The following is a 24648-nucleotide window of genomic DNA, read 5'->3' on the forward strand; positions in this document are numbered from 1 at the left end:
AATACATAGGCGTATGTACATTTAATAATTATTTTCATTTAATTAATATTAATTAAAAGGCAAACATTATTTTATTAGTGTAAGCCGTTTTCGCAAGAGTACATAAGTCTATATGGCCATGGCATGTGATTGAAGGTATAATATTGCCATCTAGTGGACATATTTGATTAGTGGTCACTGTGATCCTTTTGTAGCAACTTTCATGATCCAGGATAGAATGTCACATCTTCATCACTGCGTGATCCAAAATAGATCTGTAACAAATCTAACATCCAGGCTAAACTGTAACCAAAGCTGAAATACCGTAGGCTTAAAACAACTGAATTGGTTCAAATTAAGTTATTATCAAGTTATTAACAAATAATAGGCAATGTATTTGATTGATTCATTATTTAATTTGGCGACTACAAAAACAAAACGTTCACTTTTGGAATTGAAAATTGTTCTAAAACGACCAAATGTTATAGGCCTATCACAAATTCAAGTGCACGGTTTTGGACATGATTTTGCGTTATAATTTATTTCCGTCTTTTTGTGGTGAAAGTTGCGCGGCTATTTCCGGATGTTTTCATCACCAGGCCATAGTAATTCTCCGCAGCAGCTGACACTTCTGTAGTCAGGAGAAGGTCTGGGGTCGCTAAGTAGCTCAGTAGCAGCAGCAGCAGCAGCATCATGGCGGAGCAAGGCGGATCTCCTGCTCCTGTCCAGAATCCGCAACCAGTGCTGACAATGAGCTGGCCAATTACCAGGGAGTCTTACGAGTTACAGGAAGTCATAGGTTAGTAGGCTACCTCTTGATATGATTATATTGTTTATATTGTAATGTTTTGTCATGGATATGGCTCGGCCGGTTATCAGTGGTGAATGACGACGAGGGCCTACCGGCTTTTTCATACTCAACAGCGTCTCTGTAATGCTTTGCAATGCGGATCTTAACAACCGCAATTCGCTTCTTCTTGTAAGAGGAAACCACTTTTTTTCATCACATAGAGAGATATTTATAGTCACGGTAAAGTTATATCTATAAGGGCAGGAATGCCATTTCATGTAAATGCGTTTTTAATGCAGTCGATTTCTTCTATGCTGAACGATGCTCAATTAAGGCACGTGTCCACTAGGCTATATTGAAATAGATGTGTCTATCTATGTATGGGATCATCTGAATGAAAATCGCATGTCATTGTTTTGATCATGCACCTGCCGTTCTCACCGGAATGGCATGGTGTCGTTGAGTAGAGCAGGGATATTCAATTGCATGCCAACTCTGAAGTTAGACAGAGGGTCTACTCTTACATCAAAGTCCCATTTTATTATGAATATTATTATTATTATTTTAGGCCTTTTGTGATGATTTATGTTGAGTATTGTTATTTGGTTATGCCACATTGTTGCCTACCTAGTTCTCACAGATTAGCGACTGCTCTGGACAATAAATCACAAACAGCCCATTCGACCTATAGCCTCTCATGTCAATTTAATTATGATAGTTGTAAAAACAATTCAATACATTTTAATATATTGCCCTGCCTCACCAAGCACCGTTATAAATATTAGTGAGCCTATAGGAGGAAGCAATATGATCATTTTTTATTCTATAATCCATAGCTAAATCATTACAGTGGAAAGGAATGTTTAGTTTATTGTTTCAGCACGTCAGTCAAGTTTCCTAGGTCATCGAGGTGTATTTGCACTTGCTGCTGGTCAGCATTACTCTCCACACCCTCTCTCTACTGGTATTAACATCAGACTTCATTTGGTAGGCCTATAATGCACTTATTCATGGTCATTTCCCAAATGCTTACAAATTTTTTTTTGCTCATTTAAGAATTCTGTCACGTGCAAACTGTGGGAGACTTTTGGATCTGTCTAATTAGCTTTTGTCCAGAGGGATGAATATGAATTTTGCATATAGATGAGCTGACACCGGCAGCTAAAGAAAACCGATTCAGTGCTGATAAGGGATAGCATTACTACAGCCAAGAGCTGCTGTGGCTAGTTAGTCATCTGTCATGTGCATATAATCAACTGTCGAGCAGTCCAATCTCCTCTCATCCTTACCTGTCACCAGCAGTTGGCATGGTATGTACTGTGTCACATTCTTTGTACAACATAACTATAGCTTGGCGTCGCCTGGTTCTTCGCTCAACCCCTCTTCTCAAAGTTGTCTTGGATACACTGACTGTTATGCATAGGAATTTAGCATATGATTGGAAAATATGTTTGCACATACTGTATTGGTGCAATGGTGCTCTGAATTGTTGTTGCAGTCACATTATTTATCATTTAAATGTCACAAAAAGGGCTTAATATCCCAAATAGCCCAACAATGATCCTGCATGTGTCAGTGATCCCTTATGCTTTTCACCTTGGTCACTTTTGATGTCACTGTATTGTCATGTACTGTCTCCTGTCCTGGTTGTTAATTGCACCTCTATTTGTCTGTGATTCCAGGCAGTGGGGCCACAGCCGTAGTGCAGGCTGCCCTCTGCACCCCCAGACAAGAACGCGTGGCCATAAAGAGAATAAACCTGGAGAAATGCCAGACCAGCATGGATGAGCTATTGGTGAGCATAACAATAAATAAAGGCTATATTTTCATTGTGTGTGTCCACAGTGCCTCTGGCCTTCTCGGGCCCACACTTTCCTGATTGAGCAGTAATTTTACTTTGCTATTCTCTCTTTGTGTGTGTACTAGAGGCTGAGTAGGATCTGTGAGGGCTGTGCTACACTAAAGTGTCCATTTGAATAAGAGATTAGTATTTGTTGACATTATTAAGTATTTGGTAAACTATTACTTTATATATTTGGAAGTAATATATTTAGTGAAGTAAATGACAAATTAACAATCCTCGTTATAAGAAAGGTTGTCAAAAGTGGTTGACTTTATTTTGTCTCATGTGTGCCTCTTTCCTCTTAAACAATAGAAAGAAATTCAAGCCATGAGCCAATGCAACCATCCAAATGTTGTCACCTACTACACCTCATTTGTGGTAAAAGATGAACTTTGGTTAGTCATGAAACTTCTGAGTGGAGGTAAGCTTTTTACCTTCAACATCTTAGCAAAATATAGCTGCCATCTCCTTTTTACTTCCACACTAAGCAATGAAAGTGGCCATAATAACATAACACATAAACACTGTTATGGACTACATTGTGAGTTCTTTCATATGTCGGGACATTGATCTCATCAAATGTCAACAAGCGATTGTCCATCCCTTGGACCAGTTCACTGTAGACCTATGTGCAGTGGCATCCCACCATGTAAATGAATATTAAAGATGGCACAGTTGAAGTCGGAAGTTTACATACACTTAGGTTGGAGTCATTAAAAGTTGTTTTCAACCACTACACACATTTCTTGTTAACAAACTATAGTTTTGGCAAGTTGGTTAGGACATCTACTTTGTGCATGACATGTAATTTTTCCAACAATTGTTTACAGACAGATTATTTCACTTATAATTCACTGTATCACAATTCCAGTGGGTCAGAAGTTTACTGTACACTAAGTTGACTGTGCCATGGCTTTAGAAGCTTCTGATAGGCTAATTGACATCATTTCAGTCAATTGTAGGTGTACCTGTGGATGTATTTCAAGGCCTTACCTTCAAACTCAGTGCCTCTTTGCTTGACATCATGGGAAAATAAAAAAAAATCAGCCAAGACCTCAGAAAAATAATTGTAGACCTCACAAGTCTGGTTCATCCTTGGAAACAATTTCCAAACGCCTGAAGGTACCACGTTCATCTGTACAAACAATAGTACGCAAGTATAAGTAGCATGGGACCACGCAGCCGTTATGCCACTCAGGAAGGAGACACGTTCTGTCTCCTAGAGATGAACATACTTTGGTGCGAGAAATGCAAATCAATCCCAGAACAACAGCAAAGGACCTTGAGAAGATGCTGGAGGAAGCAGGTACAAAAGTATCTATATCCACAGAAAAACGAGTCCTGTATCGACATAACCTGAAAGGCAGCTCAGCAAGGAAGAAGCCACTGCTCCAGAACCGCCATAAACTAGCCAGACTACGGTTTGCAACTGCACATGGGGACAAATATTGTACTTTTTGGAGAAATGCCCTCTGGTCTGATGATACAAAAATAGAACTGTTTGGCCATAGTGACCATTGTTATGTTTGGAGGAAAAAGGGGGAGGCTTGCAAGCCAAAGAACACCAGGAGGGACTAGTGTACTTCACAAAATAGATGGATACATGAGGAAGGAAAATTATGTGGATATATTGAAGCAACATCTCAAGACATCAGTCAGGAAGTTAAAGCTTGGTTGCAAATGGGTCTTCCAAATGGACATTGACCCCAAGCATACTTCCAAAGTTGTGGCAAAATGGCTTAAGGACAACAAAGTCAAGGTATTGGAGCGACCATCACAAAGCCCTGACGTCAATCATATAGAAAATGTGTGTGCAAAACTGAAAAAGCGTGTGAGAGTATGGAGGCCTTCAAACCTGACTCAGTTACACCAGCTCTGTTCGGAGGAATGGGCCAAAATTCACCCAACTTATTGTGGGAAGCTTGTGGAAAGCTACGTTAGACGCTTGACCCAAGTTAAACAATTTAAAGGCAATGCTACCAGATACTAATTGAGTGTATGTAAACTTCTGACCCACTAGGAATGTGATGAAAGAAATAAAAGCTGAAATAAATAATTCTCTCTACTATTATTCTGACATTTCACATTCACAAAATAAAGTGGTGATCCTAACTGACCTACGACAGGGAATTTTTACTAGGATTAAATGTCAGGAATTGTGAAAAACTGAGTTTAAATTTATTTGGCTAAGGTGTATGTAAACTTCCGACTTCAACTGTAACAAACTTGCTTAAGGCAGAATGATTAAATGGAATAGTTGACATGTAATGACATGTCAGCCTTGGGCATTGCGGGCACTCTGTTTTTCTGTCTGCTTCTTCTTTTTAGGATCCATGTTGGATATAATAAAGCATACCTTTAGCAAAGGAGAGCACAAAAATGGAGTCCTTGATGAGCTCATCATTGCAACCATACTAAAAGAGGTCCTTGAGGGACTTGACTATCTGCACAGAAATGGACAGATTCACAGGTAAGATACCCTGGAGTTTAAACATTTATATATATATATGATTTATTTTTTTGAAATTTTTTAAAGGAAGATTGAATATATAAAAGTTCCAAAATATGAATCTATAAAATGTAATCTAGGAGTTACATAGTGTTAGATAAATTGTGTTGACTATTCTGTTTCAATGTAATTTATTGACATCATTTGTTTGAACTTCCCTTTGATCACACAGGTTTTTTTTTGTGTTGTTTTTTTACTTTCCTGGATGTCAAGGTCATAAAAAACTAAACCACTATTACCCCCTTGGCCTGTGTTCCAAATGACAGCAGGCTGCAAAACAAATGTACACACATTGATGCAATCGATGCTGCCCCACTTACATAGAGAGATACTGTTTGGGCATGACTGGGGTGTTTTTGTGTGTGACTTCAGGGATGTGAAGGCTGGGAACATCCTGTTGGGAGAGGACGGCTCTGTTCAGATTGCAGGTGTGTGAGTAATGTCCCTATTTCACCCCACCTTCACCTGTCACATTCTGTTCTCACAGCTCGCTCACTTGCCACAGTTATATATGACTTTTTATGATGTTTCCATACATCCAGTTAATTCAACAGAATAATAGACAAAATGCCAGACTTCACCAATCAAAAGTAGTTCACAATATTTACTGAATAACATTAACAAAAGTAGTCAAACAGGTCCCCCATCATAAATCACAAGAGGCCTACTGTCTCTTGTCATATAGTTGGATGACCTTTATTCAACAAACACTCAAAAGAGAATCTTTCTAACATGAATGCAACGGAAGATATTGAGTGTGCACAGTTTGTATAAGGTGGAGAACATGAAATAGTTGTGAAAATACTGCATAGCATCAATATATTCTGATTTTATAAGATGCTAATTAGGTATAACATTAATTACATCAATGCATTTCATCTGAATTATACATATTTCCCAATAGATTTTGGAGTTAGTGCCTTTTTGGCCACTGGAGGGGATATGACCAGAAACAAAGTACGGAAGACCTTTGTGGGCACACCATGTTGGATGGCCCCTGAAGTAATGGAACAGGTGAGACTGTCTTGTGGCCAGTTTTAGTAACATCTACCAGCTGTTTTGACATAGACTGTACAGCACTAACAGTAGTGCTGCTATGCCCACAGGTACGAGGCTATGATTTCAAAGCAGACATTTGGAGTTTTGGAATCACTGCCATAGAGTTGGCCACAGGGTCTGCACCTTACCACCGATACCCACCCATGAAGGTGAGCCTGATCGCTGTATATCCAGCTGCCAGTGGAATATGCCTACATCTTAACTAATGAACCACGAAAGGCAGATTTCTACCCTGTGTCTATGTAACTACTGAGAGACCGCGTGCATGCTTTTAACCCTTCCTCTTCTCTTCCCAGGTCTTAATGCTGACCTTACAGAATGATCCCCCCACCCTAGACACGGGTGTGGAGGATAAAGAGATGCTGAAAAAATATGGGAAATCATTTAGGAAGCTAATAACCCTGTGCCTTCAGAAGGAGCCCGCCAAGAGGTTTGTACATGTCTGCCATTCTGTGAACTGCATTAGACCTACACTGTATATCTGTGGAGTCTGTCACCGGTTGATGATACAGTAACTCTGATGGCCTTGGGTGGTGATCGAGTCTCTGTAGAGCATCATCCACTTTTACAAGAGAGTCCTGAAATACAATCATGTTTAGTGGTCTCACCCATACCCACACAATACGATAGATATTCTCACACAGATTGTAGGAATGGTACATTCAGTTCCAGGCCAATGATTTTTAAGTGTTCTTATATGTCCATATATTTTGCTTCTCTTTAGGCCTACAGCAACAGAACTTTTGAAATGTAAATTTTTCCAGAAGGCCAAGGTATGCTTTTACTGCCAGAATTGTACCTGTTCTATTGGTGGGGTAAAGAATTGGTAGGTTGATGTTTTTAACACGGGTTGTGATTTTCATTTTCAGAACAGAGAGTATCTGATTGAAAAGCTGCTATGCAGAGCACCGAACATTACCCAGAGAGCCAAAAGGGTAATGTCTAAACAAACATAATTCCCATTAAAGCAATCCCAATATTGACTAAACATTATGAACAAAGTATGCTAAGGTTTGTCAGGACACTCTCCCCCAGTCAACACACATCGAGTGTCCTCTCTCTCTCTCTCTCTCTCTCTCTCTGTCTCTCTCTGTTCAACACTTCATTCACTTTGTGCTCCAAATGTTATGTGGGGGTGGCTGCAAATATGGGCCACTGCTGGAACAATATCAGTCATGCAGAATGGATGTGCTGACAACTCACGCATTAGTGGTCTGTAATGTCGCTCAGACCCTCACTGCAAGTGGCAGAGACAAAGACAAATGGGATTTAACGTGAGTGGTTAGGTAATGGAGAGGTGCACTTAAACACACCATTTGCATGCTCAGTTGCCTTGCGGTCACAGCCAACTGGGATGCAGCAGTGTGGCAGGCCAGGCTGATGTTTGGTATGCCATCATCCTCCTATTCTCAGGAGGCAAAAAGATCAGGTTGAACGGATTGGATGGAAATTCACTGACAGGGCATGGGTGACTGGGGGGACATGGGTGACTGGGGGGACATGGGTGACTGGGGGACATGGGTGACTGGGGGGGACATGGGTGACTGGGGGGCATGGGTGACTGGGGGACATGGGTGACTGGGGGACATGGGTGACTGGGGGGGGACATGGGTGACTGGGGGACATGGGTGACTGGGGGGACATGGGTGACTGGGGGGGACATGGGTGACTGGGGGGGACATGGGTGACTGGGGGGGGGCATGGGTGACTGGGGGGCATGGGTGACTGGGGTACATGGGTGACTGGGGGGTACATGGGTGTCGCGCGAAACAATAATTTAGCAGCGCATAATGTTAATAGAGAGGGAAGTGACTCGTGACAGAGTTGTCAGATGGAGGGGTGGACAGTTTCTGGTCAGAACAACAGTCCCAATCATTCAGATCGTGTGGGTTGATTCAATTTGGGAACATAGTTTAATGTGAGATTATGGTTGATTGGAGCATGACAGTACAATGATTAGTATTATATTCTGAGGCTGTAATGTAATCGTGATGCCCTTTTCAGCCAATCCTGATCCTGCGAACACATCACAGTTTTGTCTTCTGGCGTAAATGCACAGCTCGCACGTACAGTAATGGAGCTGTGTTGAGTTTGTCTCACTTGATTGTAGATGAGGAGTGCGAGTCATAGAGTAGTGTCCTCTGTGTTGCCTCTGGGATAATAGAATGGTTTGCTTGTGTGCTGTTCTGACCTATGGAGAGTCACCCACATTATCCACTCAGCAGACACAGGCCAGCCTGCACAGAGAAGAAACCTAGCAGAAACATTGTCATCTCAGGACACTGTGACCTGTCCACATCATGGACCAGATCAGTCTCTTTCCCTGCCCCCCCCTTTCTGTCTCTCACTGAGGTTTAATAAGAACTGGAGACTGCGTCCAAGATGTCCGACCATTGTTTACAGGATAATCTACTCACGTTTGCATACGCCGATTCATGGACCGCCTATATCCGAGTTGCATCCAGTTTATACGGACCACCATCACATACGCACTAGCACTTAGTGCGCACAGGGTGCAGAGCGAGCAGCGGTCACGTCATCCAAAAACATGGCAGACATTGGATGAATATAAAATGTTAATATCTTCGGCTGTGAGTGATGGAAGAAAATTGGCCTCAGCGACAGTTATTTGAGTAATTCAATGGATGTTTTGTGCACAAAGGTGATGACTAAAGTGTCTTATTTTCAAATTTGACTTCTCTATGTGGCCGTGCATGGAAATTGTCTTTCTGAGCCGGGCGACAGTTATGCTGCAGTACCGAAGCAAACCTGTAGGAGTAGTCAAAACTGTGTTCCAGTCTATCACCTCCCCCCTTCTGCAGACTCCCTTACCCCCTCCCTTAGCCTCCCTTTTCCCCTGCCCCCTCTCTTACCGTACCTCTCTGATTCAGAGGGATTGGTTAAATACGGAAGACACATTTAGGTTGAAAGCATTCAGTTGTGCAACTGACTAGGTAGCCCCCTCTCCCTTCTCCCCTGCCCGTCCCTGAGTCTCCCTCCATTCTTTCCCTCCTGCCTCAGCCTCTCCCCCTGCCTCTCCCTCAGTATTTATCCACTGCGCCTCCTTGAGTATCCCTTCCCCTTGCCCGTCCCTCATTCTCTCTCCTCTCCTGCCCTCTCTCTCTCCTCCTGCCCCTTCACTGAGCCTCCCCTCTCTCCTGTCTTCCCTTTTCTGCTCTAAGAATCTGCTCCCACGAGCTATAGGCTTGTTAAACATTGGAGTCGCTCCCCAGATGAGCAAGGAAAGGTAGATTTTGCAATAGAAATGCAAGGAGTTTAATGTGCAGGGTACCTAAGGGAAGATCTAAACATGGGTTGACTGTGATTTAGCAATCTATAGAGAAGTACATATTGGACCATGGGCTGTGCAGGCGTATTAATTCAACCAGAGTTGAATACAAAATAGTAATATTCAAGATATGCATCTCCAGGCAAAGAACAGGATTTCAGCAGTTGTTCATTGGCCAGCAGAGGGCACCCTTGCTCCTTAGTTGATATCCTAATAGAGAGACCTGCAGGAGGTACTGAGACAGAGGGTGGTCGGCTGCAGCAGTCACTGATGTGTTACGTAATTGAAAGTTGGAAAATAATACTGATATAATGCTGAGTGATTTCCCACACTAGTACACAGATAATACAGTTTAGAGTCATTGCATCTATATATGGCTCTTGTAATTTGCCTGTATGTACATCTTAATCCCATATCTTCTGTTTGTGTGTTTCTCTAAATGTGCATGCTCATAAATATTGAAATTCCTGTTCCTATAGTACTAAATGTAGTTGTACACATGTTTTGGCATAGACAGCTTGGTGGTTCCATATGTGTGTGTGTGTGTGTGTGTGTGTGTAGAGAGACATACAGGCCACTGAACTGTCACATGCATCCACACACAGTGGACTGATGCTTTTTTGTTTTGCTCAAGGAGCCAGAGCAGAATTCCAGGAGCATGGGCTCTGTGTCAGGTTCGGAGAAAGAACTTGATGCCGTCAGAAGGGTACATGTTCTTTGACTTAGCCCTAGAATGCTGGGTGCTTCCGCTGAGATTCATCCAGAGTTAGCTTCTTATTAAGGAGTTTTTGTGTTTTGTTTTCTCTGTGTTTCGTTTTGGTGTTCTCTGTTCTTTTGTTTTCTGCTAGCTCATAGCAGCCGTTATGTAGACCTTAAACACTCTCAGAGAGGAATCCAAGCCCAAGCTAGTGTTTGTGCAATGTTTGATCAATTCAACTGCACTCTCATATAGTACGAGTGTATATTTCTAAATTCCTAAACTTTCTAAACTCATATAAGACAGATGAATAACATTTGATGTTGTGCTGACTTAGTGAGAGAACCTCAGAAGGGGTATGCTACTAAATGTGTTTTGTCTCTCCGCCCTACAGTTTGATGTTGTGGGTTAACAGTTGTGCTGTGTTTGGCTCAGGTGAGGAGAGTTCCAGGGTCCAGCGGCCATCTGCACAAGACAGAAGACGGAGACTGGGAGTGGAGCGATGATGAGCTGGACGAGGGGAGCGAGGAGGGCAAGGCTGCTGTCAATCAAGGCAGGGTAGGTGAGACCATGATGAGATGTGCATCCAAACTAAAGCCACAGGCTGGAGAAAAATGGAACAACTACAATCTTAGGAAAAAAGGTGCTATCTAGAACCTAAAAGGGTTCTTCAGCTGTCCCCATAGGATAATCCTTTGAAGAACCCTTTTTGTTTGCAGGTAGAACCCTTTTGGTTCCAGATAGAACCCTTTTGGGTTCCGTGTAGAACCCTTTTCGGTTATGCGTAGCACCCTCTGTATAAAGGGCTCTACATGGGGACAGCCGAAGAACCCTTTGGGAACCGTTTTTTCAGAGGGTCATGTTGAAGACATGAAACTCTCCTTTTCTTTAGCCTTTGTACAGTCCTAGATCCTGCATGGATCTCTGTGAGAGCAGTGAGCTAGCTGTCACGAGAGTCACAAGTCACTATAGGTAGTTGGTAAGGGTTTGAAGATGGCTGTAGCGGGCTGGGGAGGGAGAGGGGAAGACAGCCATGATCAAAGATCAAAAGGTTATTTGATATAGATGCATAACCTGAATGGCTCTTACAGGGAATAATTACACAAAGCAATTATGTGACAAATGCTGATAATGATGTTCTGTCTGCTTCAGCTTTGAATGTTCAGTTGCCTCCGCGACATTATGCTAATTATTCTGCAGGGATTGAGTTCTACACCTGGCAGTCATATTTAGATTTGTCAAGACTGAGAAGATCATTTTGTTTGTGTTTGATATTGCCTTTCAGTCGCGAAGGGTCAGAGAGGAGAACGAAGATGAAAACGAAGACGTAAGTTAGCTCTTTTCTGTTCTATAAACACATATGCATGGTTTATCATCGTTGGTGTCTTTTTGACATCATTGAGACAGATCCTCAGGTGAAATGTGGGGGAAGATTGATTTTTATAAGTATGTAAACCTGCACATTGACAAGGTTAATAGACTTACTTTGTCCCTGTTTCTTCCTGTATAATTTGATTACTTTACAAAGGGCATCATTGGAAAATCCAATTGCCTGCCTTAACAGGGAGCAGGTTGTGTATAAATGATTAAATCTGGGGAAAAAACCTAGTACGTCTCACCCGCCACAATCTCTCGGACTCATTGATTTTAAGCCCAGGGTGAACGTGTATGCATGCTTTCTCTATTTGATTGATTGTTCAAAAACAACTAAATGTTTTACATATGGATTGTTTTGTATTGACTTCTCTATTTGCTGACTGAGATGAGCGATGTCTAATCTTGTGCAAAGATTTGTTATTGCTAACGATGCTCCTCTATAGCACAGAAAAAAGGACTAGTGTATGTTATATATTTACTGTATGCCTTTCGTTTTGTGCCACAGGATGAGGAGAACGCCAACACTATTCCCATTGAAGGGCTATCCATTCAGCATCCACAGGTGAGGCTTTCAGGAGCAGCAACAGAGGCAGATGTTATTTGTCATGATTCAGTGACCTTGATGCACCACTGAGTGTGTGTGTTTGAGTGAGTATGTGCCAGTATCCCTGAGGCTCATGGAGGGGCCCTTTCAGCAGTAATAAGTCAGAGTAAATGGCCATCCTGCTGACACTGCCAGCTCAGGGCTTAGCTGTTAAGGTTACTACAAGCTCCACTTCGTGCGCGTGGGATTTCTGGAGTAGCAGACACCTTTTGGTAACATGATATCCTCGCCGGTCCCACTCCCGTTCACAAGGGGGTGATAGCAAAACATTTTATTTTTGTCTTTTCGTTTTGTGAAAACAAGGGAAGAGTCGCCTTCCATTGCTTCTAGGAGCTAGCTGGCAGCCTGGCGGGTTTAGCCTGGCTAAAAACATAGCAAGCTAGTTAGCCTTTTAGCTTCCCACATCTCCATGTGAAATAATCAGATTTATAATTTAAAATAATAACCTCAAACATAACCTAAAACATTATCTCAGTTTGATGTGCTGCTTTTGTGATCTTTCCCATATCAACTAAAAATAAAACGTAATGTTTTGGTCATTGAGAAAAAAGCACATGGCTAGCTAGTTGGCTACAGCAAGTTCTATAGTTTCACAATAGCCTGTAAAAATGAGTTATTAATTCTTAACAAAATACCTTTTTGGGTGAATTCTTGTTGTCTTATTTGTTGTGAAAGCAAAAAAGAGTCTTGTCTTGCTGTCTTCCCTTTCTAGCAAGTTGGCTAAACACTGCAAGCTAGATAACTTTTTAGCTTCCCACATCTTCATGTAAAATAATCAGATTTATAATGAAATAATATGCCCTGGCAAATATTCTTATACTTGCCGGTGTAACCTACAACGTTGTCCTAGTTTGATATTCTGCTTGAATGTATTGACATAAGTTTTGGTCCACTAGCCTGGAATCAATAGTTAGTACTTCTAAACAAATATTCTTATACTTGCCGGTGTAACCTACAACGTTATCCTAGTTTGATATGTTACTTTAATGTATTCACACAAGTTTTGGTCCACTAGCCTGGAAGCAATAGTTAGTACTTCTAAACAAAATACATTTTGGGGGGGATTGATATGCCTACATTGTTGTTTGAACAGTCACTGAGATTTTATTCACTTATCAATACAAAATAGACTACTTTGATGCATAGCCTGTAGATCAGACAAGGAACCAAGCAAGCTTCATTACCTACACAACACTGTCCCCATGGCTACAGAAAGTGTGATATGGCTCGAGGCCATAAGTGCTACTGTGGTTCTTACTTTGCTGAGTCAGGGCCTAGTCAAAGGATTGTGCCTCCTCAAAAACAGAACTCAATGATCTTGTCAGAATACATCAATACAATACACTGTATATATTGAATGTATTTTGTGTGATATAACTGATGTATTCTTCTGTTGCTTTTGTAGTTTAACCGGTGTATAGTCAGTTATATATTTTTAATGCTCCAGGAGATATTGAGTACTTTCTGGCTTTATTGACTCACTCTTTACTTACAGGTTCAACCATTTGAGAAGAACACAGGGCCCTATATTCAAGGTGCTCTAAATATGGTCCTAAGGCTAAGGTAAGCAGAGTCTCAATTTGGCCTCATCCTCCTTACGTCCACTTCACCCAAACAGAGGTCTGAGGATCACTCAACATGTACCCTGCTGCTCATAGACCTAATGATGACATAATGATGTCTTGGCTCTCTAAAGAGATGATCTGACTTAACCGAGGATCTGGTCTCTCTAATCTGGCCGAGAGGTTGGGTTAGAAGAGGGCGAGTGTTAAAACCGAATTGACTTTCCATTGGCCCCGCTCCACATTACTGTGTTCTCAGGAACTGAATTAGAGGGCTGTTAATGACCTGCGCTGCAACCAGACTTACCAGCACTGACCTGATCTGACTTCACCTTAATTTCAGCTAGTCCAGACACTTTCAGCCACTGGGCCGTATCTGCCAGGTTAAAGACCTATTGCTAAAAGACAATTCAAGGCTGTAGCAAGACTTGTGACCAATATGGAATAGGTTTAGGATTAGATTTAGGCTCAGACTTATCACTCTTTATATATTTTATCCTTTTATAATACATGTATGATAACTAGTGTTGTTTAGGCTTCAGACTCCTCCAAGCAGTCAAATCCTTTCCCAAGAGGATGGCAGTTTATATTTATTACATTGAATTTAAATCCGTTTTACTTCCCCCACAGCAAAATGGAAGCACGTTTAAACACCGTCTGAAAGCAGGATATGCAAGGCAAATGTGCAAAACTATGACGCACGCACACACACAGATGTCTGCCACAGACATGGACAATGGAGTATTTCTGGACAGTTTGAAGTCTGCCTGCTGCCCCTTGAAGAGCAAAATACAGCACTGGGTGCAGTGTAGCATAGTAGGCTCTGGGTCGATGAGATAGCAGGCAGCATCTGAAGGGCCCTCCCCAGGCCCACTGTGCAACACACAAAGCCATCCTCTCCACTGCATGCCAACAGCAGGAAAAACTGGAGGGCTGGCTACTGGAGAAGTGTAATTATTCTAACCTTTACATGTAAATAAATGGACAGTTATGTGAGCAGTGAGGCTGTCGTTATTTGTCAGTGGCCGTGGTTCTATTCATTGCAGCCGTTTCAGGCTGTTTTCCTTGGCAGTGTATGGGGAGCGATGTATCTTTTGCTAATAAGTGGTTTGCTGTATGTGCTATGTATTAAACTAATCCTGCTCTGCGCTGAGGGCAGTCTCGCCACAGCAAAAGGATTGCAGTGACGTGTGTCTTGGTAGATTAAGTCCAAAGTAAACTGACAAGATCCACACCTCTGATCTGTGCTGAAACAGTCAGTCCCTGTCATGCAGCAGCCCAAGGAGAGCAGCACATTTATCAGGACTCTCAATTTCAAGCCCTCCTTTGGCTGAAGGACTTGTTCAGATAAACTCAAATGGCTTTAGCTTAGCCCTGTCAACTCCCATTCTCCCATAGAGCAATAATGGGGCTTTGTTGCAATCGGTTTTGACACTTTATGTAGAATTATGATGTGGATATATTTGCAGAGAGATTTCTATATAACCCCATTTAGTCCATGAACTGTAAAAGCAGTTCTGGGAGCACTTGAAAGAGCATTACATTACATTTGATTCGCTGGGCTGAATTACATTGGTGACATTGCACAGCTTTTGAATATGTCGTAAACTGGTATAACGCAATACTATATATTCTCCACAGTCCTGAGTCAGTGCAGTAAAACAAGTGTTCCGTTATAACACCATCATCTACACTCACCATCTCTTTTCGCCTGACAGAAAATATGTTTGCCACTACAGTTTGTAATGCATCAGCCTAAAGACGTCTGCCGTACCCAGTCCCCAGAGGTTCAGGAGATGACACGGGCACTGGTCAGACTATGAGTGACAAACAGGTCCTTAAGCAGATACAGTAAAAGGGGGGGAATACTTTTGAAGCGTGCCTCTTTGGATGCAGCCGTACTCGCAAGGACAGATGCGGAGAACGACCGACCTCTTTGTCTGAGAGGACGTGTGGAACAGATGCTAGAAATCCAGCAACCGAGGGGTTGACACGTCTTTAACCACGTGTCTTTAGTGAGAGCTTGACAACAGGATTAAGGCTAAGCTTCATAAAAGTCAGAGTTAGGAGGTCCCTGTAGAAAATGTACTGAGGGTACTGAGGGTGCATGTTTGGTGAAAGGAATCACAGAAAGGAATGTTATTTTGAATAATTCATAGGGCATCCCCAGGGAGCATAGGAAATGTTTTCGTACAATTCTTCCATTGTTTCTGTGCTGACTATCTAGTTAACATAATAGTAGGACAAGTGAGATAAGTGTAGTTTATTTCCATTCAAAGTGAATTTATGTTGTGGGAAACAGACGGGGAAATTGTTGGAGCTATCTAACCTGATTCAACCTGAAACCGATAGCATTATTTAAGCCCATATGGAATAGTGCCGGCGTTGTCTCTTTCCAGTCACAATGGAATTACAGTAATCACTCTCTTCTAGATACGTCTTTCTATTTGAATCAGTGATTGATCGGCAGTCAGATGGGACACACCACGTTCCACCGATCGTAATATTATGTTATACTCTTCCATACAATAGTAGCCAGATGTATCTCGTTGTTTCTACAAAAGACTTGCATTGACAAGTTTCTTAGGCTTCAGTTTTGTAATCATAATAATCAATGCAGATTCAAATGTAATTATAGTTTTAATCCAACAATTGCTTCACTGAGAGTAAACCATGAACAGAGCTCTGGTGGTATAAGCACTGCGTCGTGTGGTGGTAGTGGGGTTCTCTTGGGTAAAAATACAAAACTAATTTGAGAAACTTAATTGCATCTGAAAGAACAAACACAAGACTATATAAATTCTCCTCCCAAAACTGATAAGGATGTTAAGGCTGATTAGAAAGGGATTTATGCTAGCGTGAACCCATAAATGAAGGTTCTTTCGAGAATTGTATTCAGATGGGATGCTATGGTGAGTTGACCATGGCTAGGGTTGCAAAGGCAGGGTATGTTACTGGAAACTTCCTAATTTTACATGGAAACTATCAGAATGTTGATATCTTTCAAGGATTTCATGTAATCTATCATAAGATATCTAGTGGCCTTTATGGGTACTTCAGATTATCTAAGGTGTCTGTAATTATGTCTGGCTCTCTGTGTGGCCTTATCACATGTAAAATATATGACATAATTAAATAAGATGATTTAAAAAATAAAGCAGAATGACAAAGCTGTAAAACATCCTAAATGTAAACCATCAATTTAGTGAATAACATTGGTGCTTAATATGAGGGTTTCAGCATAATATCCTTTAAAAAATGTTTACACTTGTATTTATTTTACTATTTATTTTACTAAGTCTATGTATTTGTTGTCAATATTTTGGCGGCAAACTGGTGGAAGTTGTGAAGTCAATAGTTTAGTTGGGGGACTTGGAACCGGCAGGAAACTTCAATTAAAAGACAGTAAGAATAACAGGAAAAGTTTGAATGACCTGGGAGTTGACATTTTTTATTTTGTACAGAAGAAATGGAACATTTGATCTGCTCCATGAAAGAAAGACTTTGGCACAGATATTGACGTTTCATCCTCACTGGCAATTGATTGCTGATTTAATAGGGTATGTAATCATGGGAGGATAGAAGTCAGACAATTAACCAATAAAGCTCCCGGCAGATGTGGCATATTTATTCCGTCTGTCCATGGGCTGGTGTTATCATGCCCTCGCAGCCCACCCTGCCTTGTGTAGACTCAGACAAAAAGTTTTGATTATTGTGTGTTGCCGTGTGTAAACTCATTCATTAAAACCCACGAGGAAGTCAAATTACTCTCCTTTATTTTGAAAATTAATTACTAGCACATTAATACTATCTCCTCTCACACAGTGGGCCCGTTCATGTAGGCTTTTCCAAGGCCGGAGCTCTGAAGTACTTTCCCTCTGACTCCAAACACTCCCCAGATGTGTGTATTGATTGTTTGTTGGTGTTTTATGAAATAACCTCCCTGTCAATGCCACACAGGATTTAGAGTTCTCCTGTGTATTCAGGGGCGGAGTGACCATCTGACATTTCGGACAAATACCAGATAGGCTGGTCCATTTGTATCCTGGTGGGCCTGTCTAACTTTCTTTTTTTTTTTTTTTTTTGGGGGGGGGGGGGGGGTTATAATTAACTGGCTAATAATGGGGGCCTCAACGAATAAAATGGGCAGGTGTGGGGTCATCGAGGGGGAAAAAAAGGTCAGTTGTGGGGGCCTCAAGGAAGAAAATGAGCCTGTGTGTTAGAAATGTCAACGCCGATTTCTGGTCACTGTCAGTCCCTGTGTGTAGTCTATACACAACAGACCATCTGTTTACCTGGCCTTGGCCTTGAACTGCAGTGAACGCTCTCTGTGTTAGAGAGCTTTACAGCTAACTTTCCCCAACATACCAATCATAAGTCTGGACAGGACACATTGCAAACAGCTTCAGTGTCAGAGTGCAGTTCAGAAGTATTAAATTGTTCTATAGACAAACATTACTTGAATTACTCAGGGGACCTGGGAGTGATGACATTCTGTCATGTTTTACAGTGGAGATTCTCCCCTCCTTGAATGGGACTCTCTCTGTGTTTGCCAGTCAAGTGTTTGCCTGAGTCCCCTTTGCCTACCAGGGGAAATCTATTTTAGTAGATAGAAGACCTCTCTATATGAATTATTTCAGCTCATGCTTTACCTGGTAAACACTCCAATCGCCCCAATGCTTGTTAGTGCCCACTGACGTCTCTGGTGATTCATTTGGAAGGTGTGGGATGCTGGGATTTGAAGCTGACTGAGCAAAATCATGGTTTATTCTGTCTGTTTATTCATGGCTTATTCTGTCCCTGTGCTGATGGGTTGATAGTAACACAGTTGTTTAAGAAAATCTTAACACTCCTAGTAAGACTCTGGAAGATTGACGTTTTTAAAAGTAGCACATAAAATCCCTAAAACTTCTAAACGGTTTCTCAATCTGTGTGTGCGGCTTAGCTCCGACTGTCCTCTGCAATCTATTTACCTCCTACAATGTAATCTGACAGGGACTTTCCAGGAATCTGTTGCCGATCTCTCTGGAGGAGGACTTAGTTGGTAGTTGGAGACGCAGGGCTCAGGTCCTCTGCCACAGATGTGGCCTCGGAAACACTTTCATCACGCTCTCCCACTGTCCGTGGATAAACTGGAGAGATCTTATTCATCCTACATCCATCTGCTAAACTCAAGTTTCACCCCTGACTTCTCTCTAGTTGTGAATCTGCAGAATTGGACAAGTAAAGTTGACTCACAGACAGCTGATGGAAATCCACTCCTACTTCTCTTCCTACTGCCTCTCTCTCTCTCTCTCTCTATCTCTATCTCGCTCTATCTCGCAGAACTAAGTTAGCCCTCACAGATGTGTCAGAGCATGTTCCTTACAAAATCTCCTGTAAAATGTAGGTCAAGAGCTACCAGGCAGGCGGAGATGGATGTGATTTATGCATCTTAAGTACAGCCCAATTTAATCCCACTCCCACAACGCTGTGTACAGTAGCCTGCCCAGCCACTCCCCTCCTTTTGAAGCTTCCAGTCATTGTGCTGTTATACTGACTCCATGTACTGTATTAATGCCAATGTTAGAGAGAATTTAAGATGGGGTAGTACAGTGTAAAATTGACATAGGATAAACATGCAGATGGAACTTTATGCATCATTGCTGGTTTGAAGTTGTTGTATAAGAAAGCTGTATGAATTAGTAGGCTGCTTTAGTTCGTAGCCAGATGGGAGCTCTGAGGCAGGAGAGCTCACAGACAGATGTTACCTTCACACAATATGGAACTAGTAAAACTACAAGTCCCCCTTTACATTATTATCCTCAGCCAACATCCTGCTACTGTAATACTTCTATCACCCTCTGGTTCACAGGTTCTACCTGTTTTACATTAAATCAAATATGCAACGCATTTGAGCTGCTATATTCTACGTTTCAGCTGCATTTCAACACTTCGTTTGACCTTAGGAAAGGATCAATCGGGCATGTGACAAATATGGAAATTCACTGGATGGCCTTCATGTATTTAACCTTTATTTAACTAGGCAAGTCAGTTAAGAACAAATTCTTATTTACAATGACAGCCTACCAAACGGTAAAAGGCCTCCTGCGGGGACGGGGGCTTGGGATTAAAATAAATTAATAAATACAATATAAATATAGGACAAAACACACATCACAACAAGAGAGACAACACTACGTAAAGAGAGACCTGAGACGACAACATAGCAAGGCAGCAACATATGACAAGTCAACGGCTCAGACACAAGAGCTATGTGGCAGGGTCTACAGTCAATCACGGACTACAAGAAGAAACCCAGCCCAGTCACGGACCAGGATGTCTTGCTCCCAGGCAGACTAAATAACTTTTTTGCCCGCTTTGAGGACAATACAGTGCCACTGACACGGCCTGCAACGAAAACATGCGGTCTCTCCTTCACTGTAGCCGAGGTGAGTAAAGACATTTAAACGTGTTAACCCTCGCAAGGCTGCAGGCCCAGACGGCATCCCCAGCCGCGCCCTCAGAGCATGCGCAGACCAGCTGGCCGGTGTGTTTACGGACATATTCAATCAATCCCTATACCAGTCTGCTGTTCCCACATGCTTCAAGACGGCCACCATTGTTCCTGTTCCCAAGAAAGCTAAGGTAACTGAGCTAAACGACTACCGCCCCGTAGCACTCACTTCCGTCATCATGAAGTCCTTTGAGAGACTAGTCAAGGACCATATCACCTCCACCCTACCTGACACCCTAGACCCACTCCAATTTGCTTACCGCCCAAATAGGTCCACAGACGACGCAATCTTAACCACACTGCACACTGCCCTAACCCACCTGGACAAGAGGAATACCTATGTGAGAATGCTGTTCATCGACTACAGCTCGGCATTCAACACCATAGTACCCTCCAAGCTCGTCATCAAGCTCGAGACCCTGGGTCTCGACCCCGCCCTGTGCAACTGGGTACTGGACTTCCTGACGGGCCGCCCCAGGTGGTGAGGGTAGGCAACAACATCTCCTCCCCGCTGATCCTCAACACGGGGGCCCCACAAGGGTGCGTTCTGAGCCCTCTCCTGTACTCCCTGTTCACCCACGACTGCGTGGCCACGCACGCCTCCAACTCAATCATCAAGTTTGCAGACGACACAACAGTGGTAGGCTTGATTACCAACAACGACGAGACGGCCTACAGAGAGGAGGTGAGGGCCCTCGGAGTGTGGTGTCAAGAAAATAACCTCACACTCAACGTCAACAAAACTAAGGAGATGATTGTGGACTTCAGGAAACAGCAGAGGGAACACCCCCCTATCCACATCGATGGAACAGTAGTGGAGAGGGTAGCAAGTTTTAAGTTCCTCGGCATACACATCACAGACAAACTGAATTGGTCCACTCACACTGACAGCGTCGTGAAGAAGGCGCAGCAGCACCTCTTCAACCTCAGGAGGCTGAAGAAATTCGGCTTGTCACCAAAAGCACTCACAAACTTCTACAGATGCACAATCGAGAGCATCCTGGCGGGCTGTATCACCGCCTGGTACGGCAACTGCTCCGCCCTCAACCGTAAGGCTCTCCAGAGGGTAGTGAGGTCTGCACAACGCATCACCGGGGGCAAACTACCTGCCCTCCAGGACACCTACACCACCCGATGTTACAGGAAGGCCATAAAGATCATCAAGGACAACAACCACCCGAGCCACTGCCTGTTCACCCCGCTATCATCCAGAAGGCGAGGTCAGTACAGGTGCATCAAAGCTGGGACCGAGAGACTGAAAAACAGCTTCTATCTCAAGGCCATCAGACTGTTAAACAGCCACCACTAACATTGAGTGGCTGCTGCCAACACACTGTCATTGACACTGACCCTACTCCAGCCACTTTAATAATGGGAAATGATGGGAAATGATGTAAATATATCACTAGCCACTTTAAACAATGCTACCTTATATAATGTTACTTACCCTACATTATTCATCTCATATGCATACGTATTTACTGCACTCTATATCATCGACTGCATCCTTATGTAATACATGTATCACTAGCCACTTTAACTATGCCACTTTGTTTACTTTGTCTACATACTCATCTCATATGTATATACTGTACTCGATACCATCTACTGTATGCTGCTCTGTACCATCACTCATTCATATATCCTTATGTACATATTCATTATCCCCTTACACTGTGTATAAGACAGTAGTTTTGGAATTGTTAGTTAGATTACTTGTTGGTTATCACTGCATTGTCGGAACTAGAAGCACAAGCATTTCGCTACACTCGCATTAACATCTGCTAACCATGTGTATGTGACAAATAAAATGTGATTTGATTTGATTTGAGCATGGTAGCTGCTAATGAGATCAAGTTGATGACTTTAAGGAATAATATACACAACTAAAATATTTTATTATTTCTTAGTCATGTCCTATTTTTCCATTGATGTCTATCCAATGTGGACCATGACACAGACAATGGAATATTTTCAATGTTTTGGAAATTGAATGTTCACTATTTTAGGATTTGGAATTTCCGTGTATAAAGCTGTAAAATCATTGTGATGTCATTACCTCATAATGCATTAAATGTTGAAAAAAAACCCATCTACATTGAAAACCGTAATCTTTAAAAACGAATTGAACTGAAAACCTAACCAAACTCAAAAAGCATTAATCGCTCAGCACTAACGAACAACGACAATTACACTGTTTGAGTGATTTTAAACGTTGTACATTGTTCTGGTCATTCCACTGCAAGGACACTTCAAATCCAAATCAAATCTCCAAATATGTCAGTCTTACACAGCCGCAAGTACAAAATTGCATTAGCACAGTTACCATATCTACTTCTTGAGATGTGTCTTTAATGGACTCTATTCCTGCTGACACACGGTATCAAGTTTCTTAACATAATCAGGTTAGCCTACTTCTAGTATCATTTCCTGAAAGTGTTATTTTCCCATTTACATTTCTGCCATTCATGATATTCTAAGGAGTAGGACAATCCAATGCTGATCTGTTCTCTGTTGTTGATTTGGTTCAGTAATTTTACCTGCTGTCTTGATCACGTCATAATAAATTCAGGTATGTTTATCCTCGTTTGGTTATGTTTGCTTACATTTAAGGAATGTTTTTCAACAGAATCGGCGGAACGAATACACCCCTGATCACACACGAACACAGTTCACTTTTAGAGCAGGCACATACAAACAGCATAATAATTCTGCCCATTGTAGAATTTCTTCTTGAATCTCCGCGCTCTCCTCTTCATCTTTTTCCTTAGCTTGTGGACTTCAGTGCACAACACATCAGCTATATGTGACTAGGTGAAAAAACCTTTCCAAGCCAAACCTTAATATCATAACCGCTACACACAGCCTACTTCGTTGTCACCATATTAGCTACTGTCATAGCTAGTCAACATAGCTACTAGAACTAACTTGTTAGTAAACCCGCTTCAATCATGCAGTACAGTGGTCAGCAAGCAGTTTAGCAGTTATACCAGTGGGCCCCAGTGGCAATAAATTCATAAAACCAAAATCTTACCTTGACTTGGAAGAGTTCCAGTTTTGGATGCCATTAGCCAGCTAGCTAGCATAGGATCCCTCTCTGTTTGAGCCATGTGTTTGAGTAGACTAAACTTGCTAGCTGCAGTCGCTAGCTACGTGAAAGTGGAAAAAATACAATGAAATATAGCTAGCACTCTCTCTCTTTCTCTCGTGTCTCAATTTTTTAAAAGAAAACAGTTTGTTCAAAACTGTTTAAATACTGTCTAGTCAACAACTCACTACATTTTATGCACTGCAGTGCTAGCTAGCTGTAGCTTATGCTTTTAGTATTAGGTTAATTCATTTGATTGGGTGGACAACATGTCAGTCCATACTGCAAGAGCTCTGATAGGTTGGAGGACATCCTCTGGAAGTTTTGTATTGAAGACAATGTACCCAGAGGAGGATGGAAACTAGCCATGGTGCTACCTTACAGAGTGTTGTTGAGGCTACTGTAAACCATTATTGCAAATCACTGTGTTTTAATCAATTATTTGGTGACATTAGTATAGTTTTATTTATTTAATGTTTCAATATTTAAACATTTTTTTAAATTCACTGAGGATGGTCCTCCCCTTCCTCCTCTGATGAGCCTCCACTGCTTTACATATACAGTGCCAGTCAAAAGTTTGGACACACCTACTCATTCCAGGGTTTTTGTTTATTTTTATTATTTTCTACATGGTTGAAACTGGCTGTCATGAGTAGCACCACAGGAAAGGAAGACCCCGAGTCACCTATGCTGCAGAAGATACATTCGTTAGAGTTAACAGCCTCAAATTGCAGCCCACATAAATTATTCACAGAGTTCAAGTAGCAGACACATATCAACATGAAATGAGTCTAAATTTGAGATTTTTGGTTCCAACCGTTGTCTCTTTGTGAGACGCAGAGTAGGTGAATGGATGATCTCCGCATGTGTGGTTCCCACCGTGAAGCATGGAGGAGGAGGTGTGATGGTGTGGGGGTGCTTTGCTGGTGACACTGTCTGTGATTTTATTTAGAATTCAAGGCACACTTAACCAGCATGGCTATCACAGCATTCTGTAGCGATACACCATCCCATCTGGTTTGCGTTTACTGGGATTATCATTTGTTTTTCAACAGGATAACGACCCAACACACCTCCAGGCTGTGTAAGGGCGATTTGACCTAGAAGGAAAGTGATGGAGTGCTGCATCAGATGACCTGGCCTCCACAATCACCCGACCTCAACCCAATTGAGATGGTTTGGGATGAATTGGACTACAACATGAAGGAAAAGCAGCCAACAAGTGCTCAGCATATGTGGGAACTCCTTAAAAGCATACCAGGTGAAGCTGGTTGAGAGAATGCCAGGAGTGTGCAAAGCTGTCATCAAGGCAAAGGGTGGCTACTTAAGAATCTTAAACAAATCCAAATATATTT

At 42.1% G+C, this 24648-nt stretch overlaps 1 protein-coding gene across 5 annotated transcripts in view; it reads left to right on the forward strand.

Moving 5' to 3' along the window:
- Positions 1-220: 220 nt before the first annotated feature.
- LOC118367099 (STE20/SPS1-related proline-alanine-rich protein kinase-like) overlaps positions 221-24648 on the forward strand; it is a 30459-nt gene continuing 6031 nt past the window's right edge. For 2 of the 5 annotated variants that reach the window (XM_035750137.2, XM_035750138.2), the window contains exons 1-15: positions 221-778; positions 2452-2564; positions 2925-3033; positions 4941-5082; positions 5494-5549; positions 6026-6135; positions 6228-6329; positions 6477-6610; positions 6905-6953; positions 7050-7115; positions 10104-10175; positions 10602-10724; positions 11452-11493; positions 12049-12105; positions 13643-13710. In XM_035750137.2, the coding sequence (XP_035606030.1) occupies positions 673-778; positions 2452-2564; positions 2925-3033; positions 4941-5082; positions 5494-5549; positions 6026-6135; positions 6228-6329; positions 6477-6610; positions 6905-6953; positions 7050-7115; positions 10104-10175; positions 10602-10724; positions 11452-11493; positions 12049-12105; positions 13643-13710 (1349 nt within the window). In that variant the 5' untranslated portion in view covers positions 221-672. Of the gene's footprint in view, positions 779-2451; positions 2565-2924; positions 3034-4940; positions 5083-5493; positions 5550-6025; positions 6136-6227; positions 6330-6476; positions 6611-6904; positions 6954-7049; positions 7116-10103; positions 10176-10601; positions 10725-11451; positions 11494-12048; positions 12106-13642; positions 13711-14339; positions 14709-24648 lie in introns of those variants that run through there. The other 3 variants (XM_035750140.2, XM_035750141.2, XM_035750139.2) reach the window with 3 other exon arrangements.

Source organism: Oncorhynchus keta, chromosome 34 (genome assembly GCF_023373465.1).
Source record: "Oncorhynchus keta strain PuntledgeMale-10-30-2019 chromosome 34, Oket_V2, whole genome shotgun sequence".
Classification (NCBI taxonomy): domain Eukaryota; kingdom Metazoa; phylum Chordata; class Actinopteri; order Salmoniformes; family Salmonidae; genus Oncorhynchus; species Oncorhynchus keta.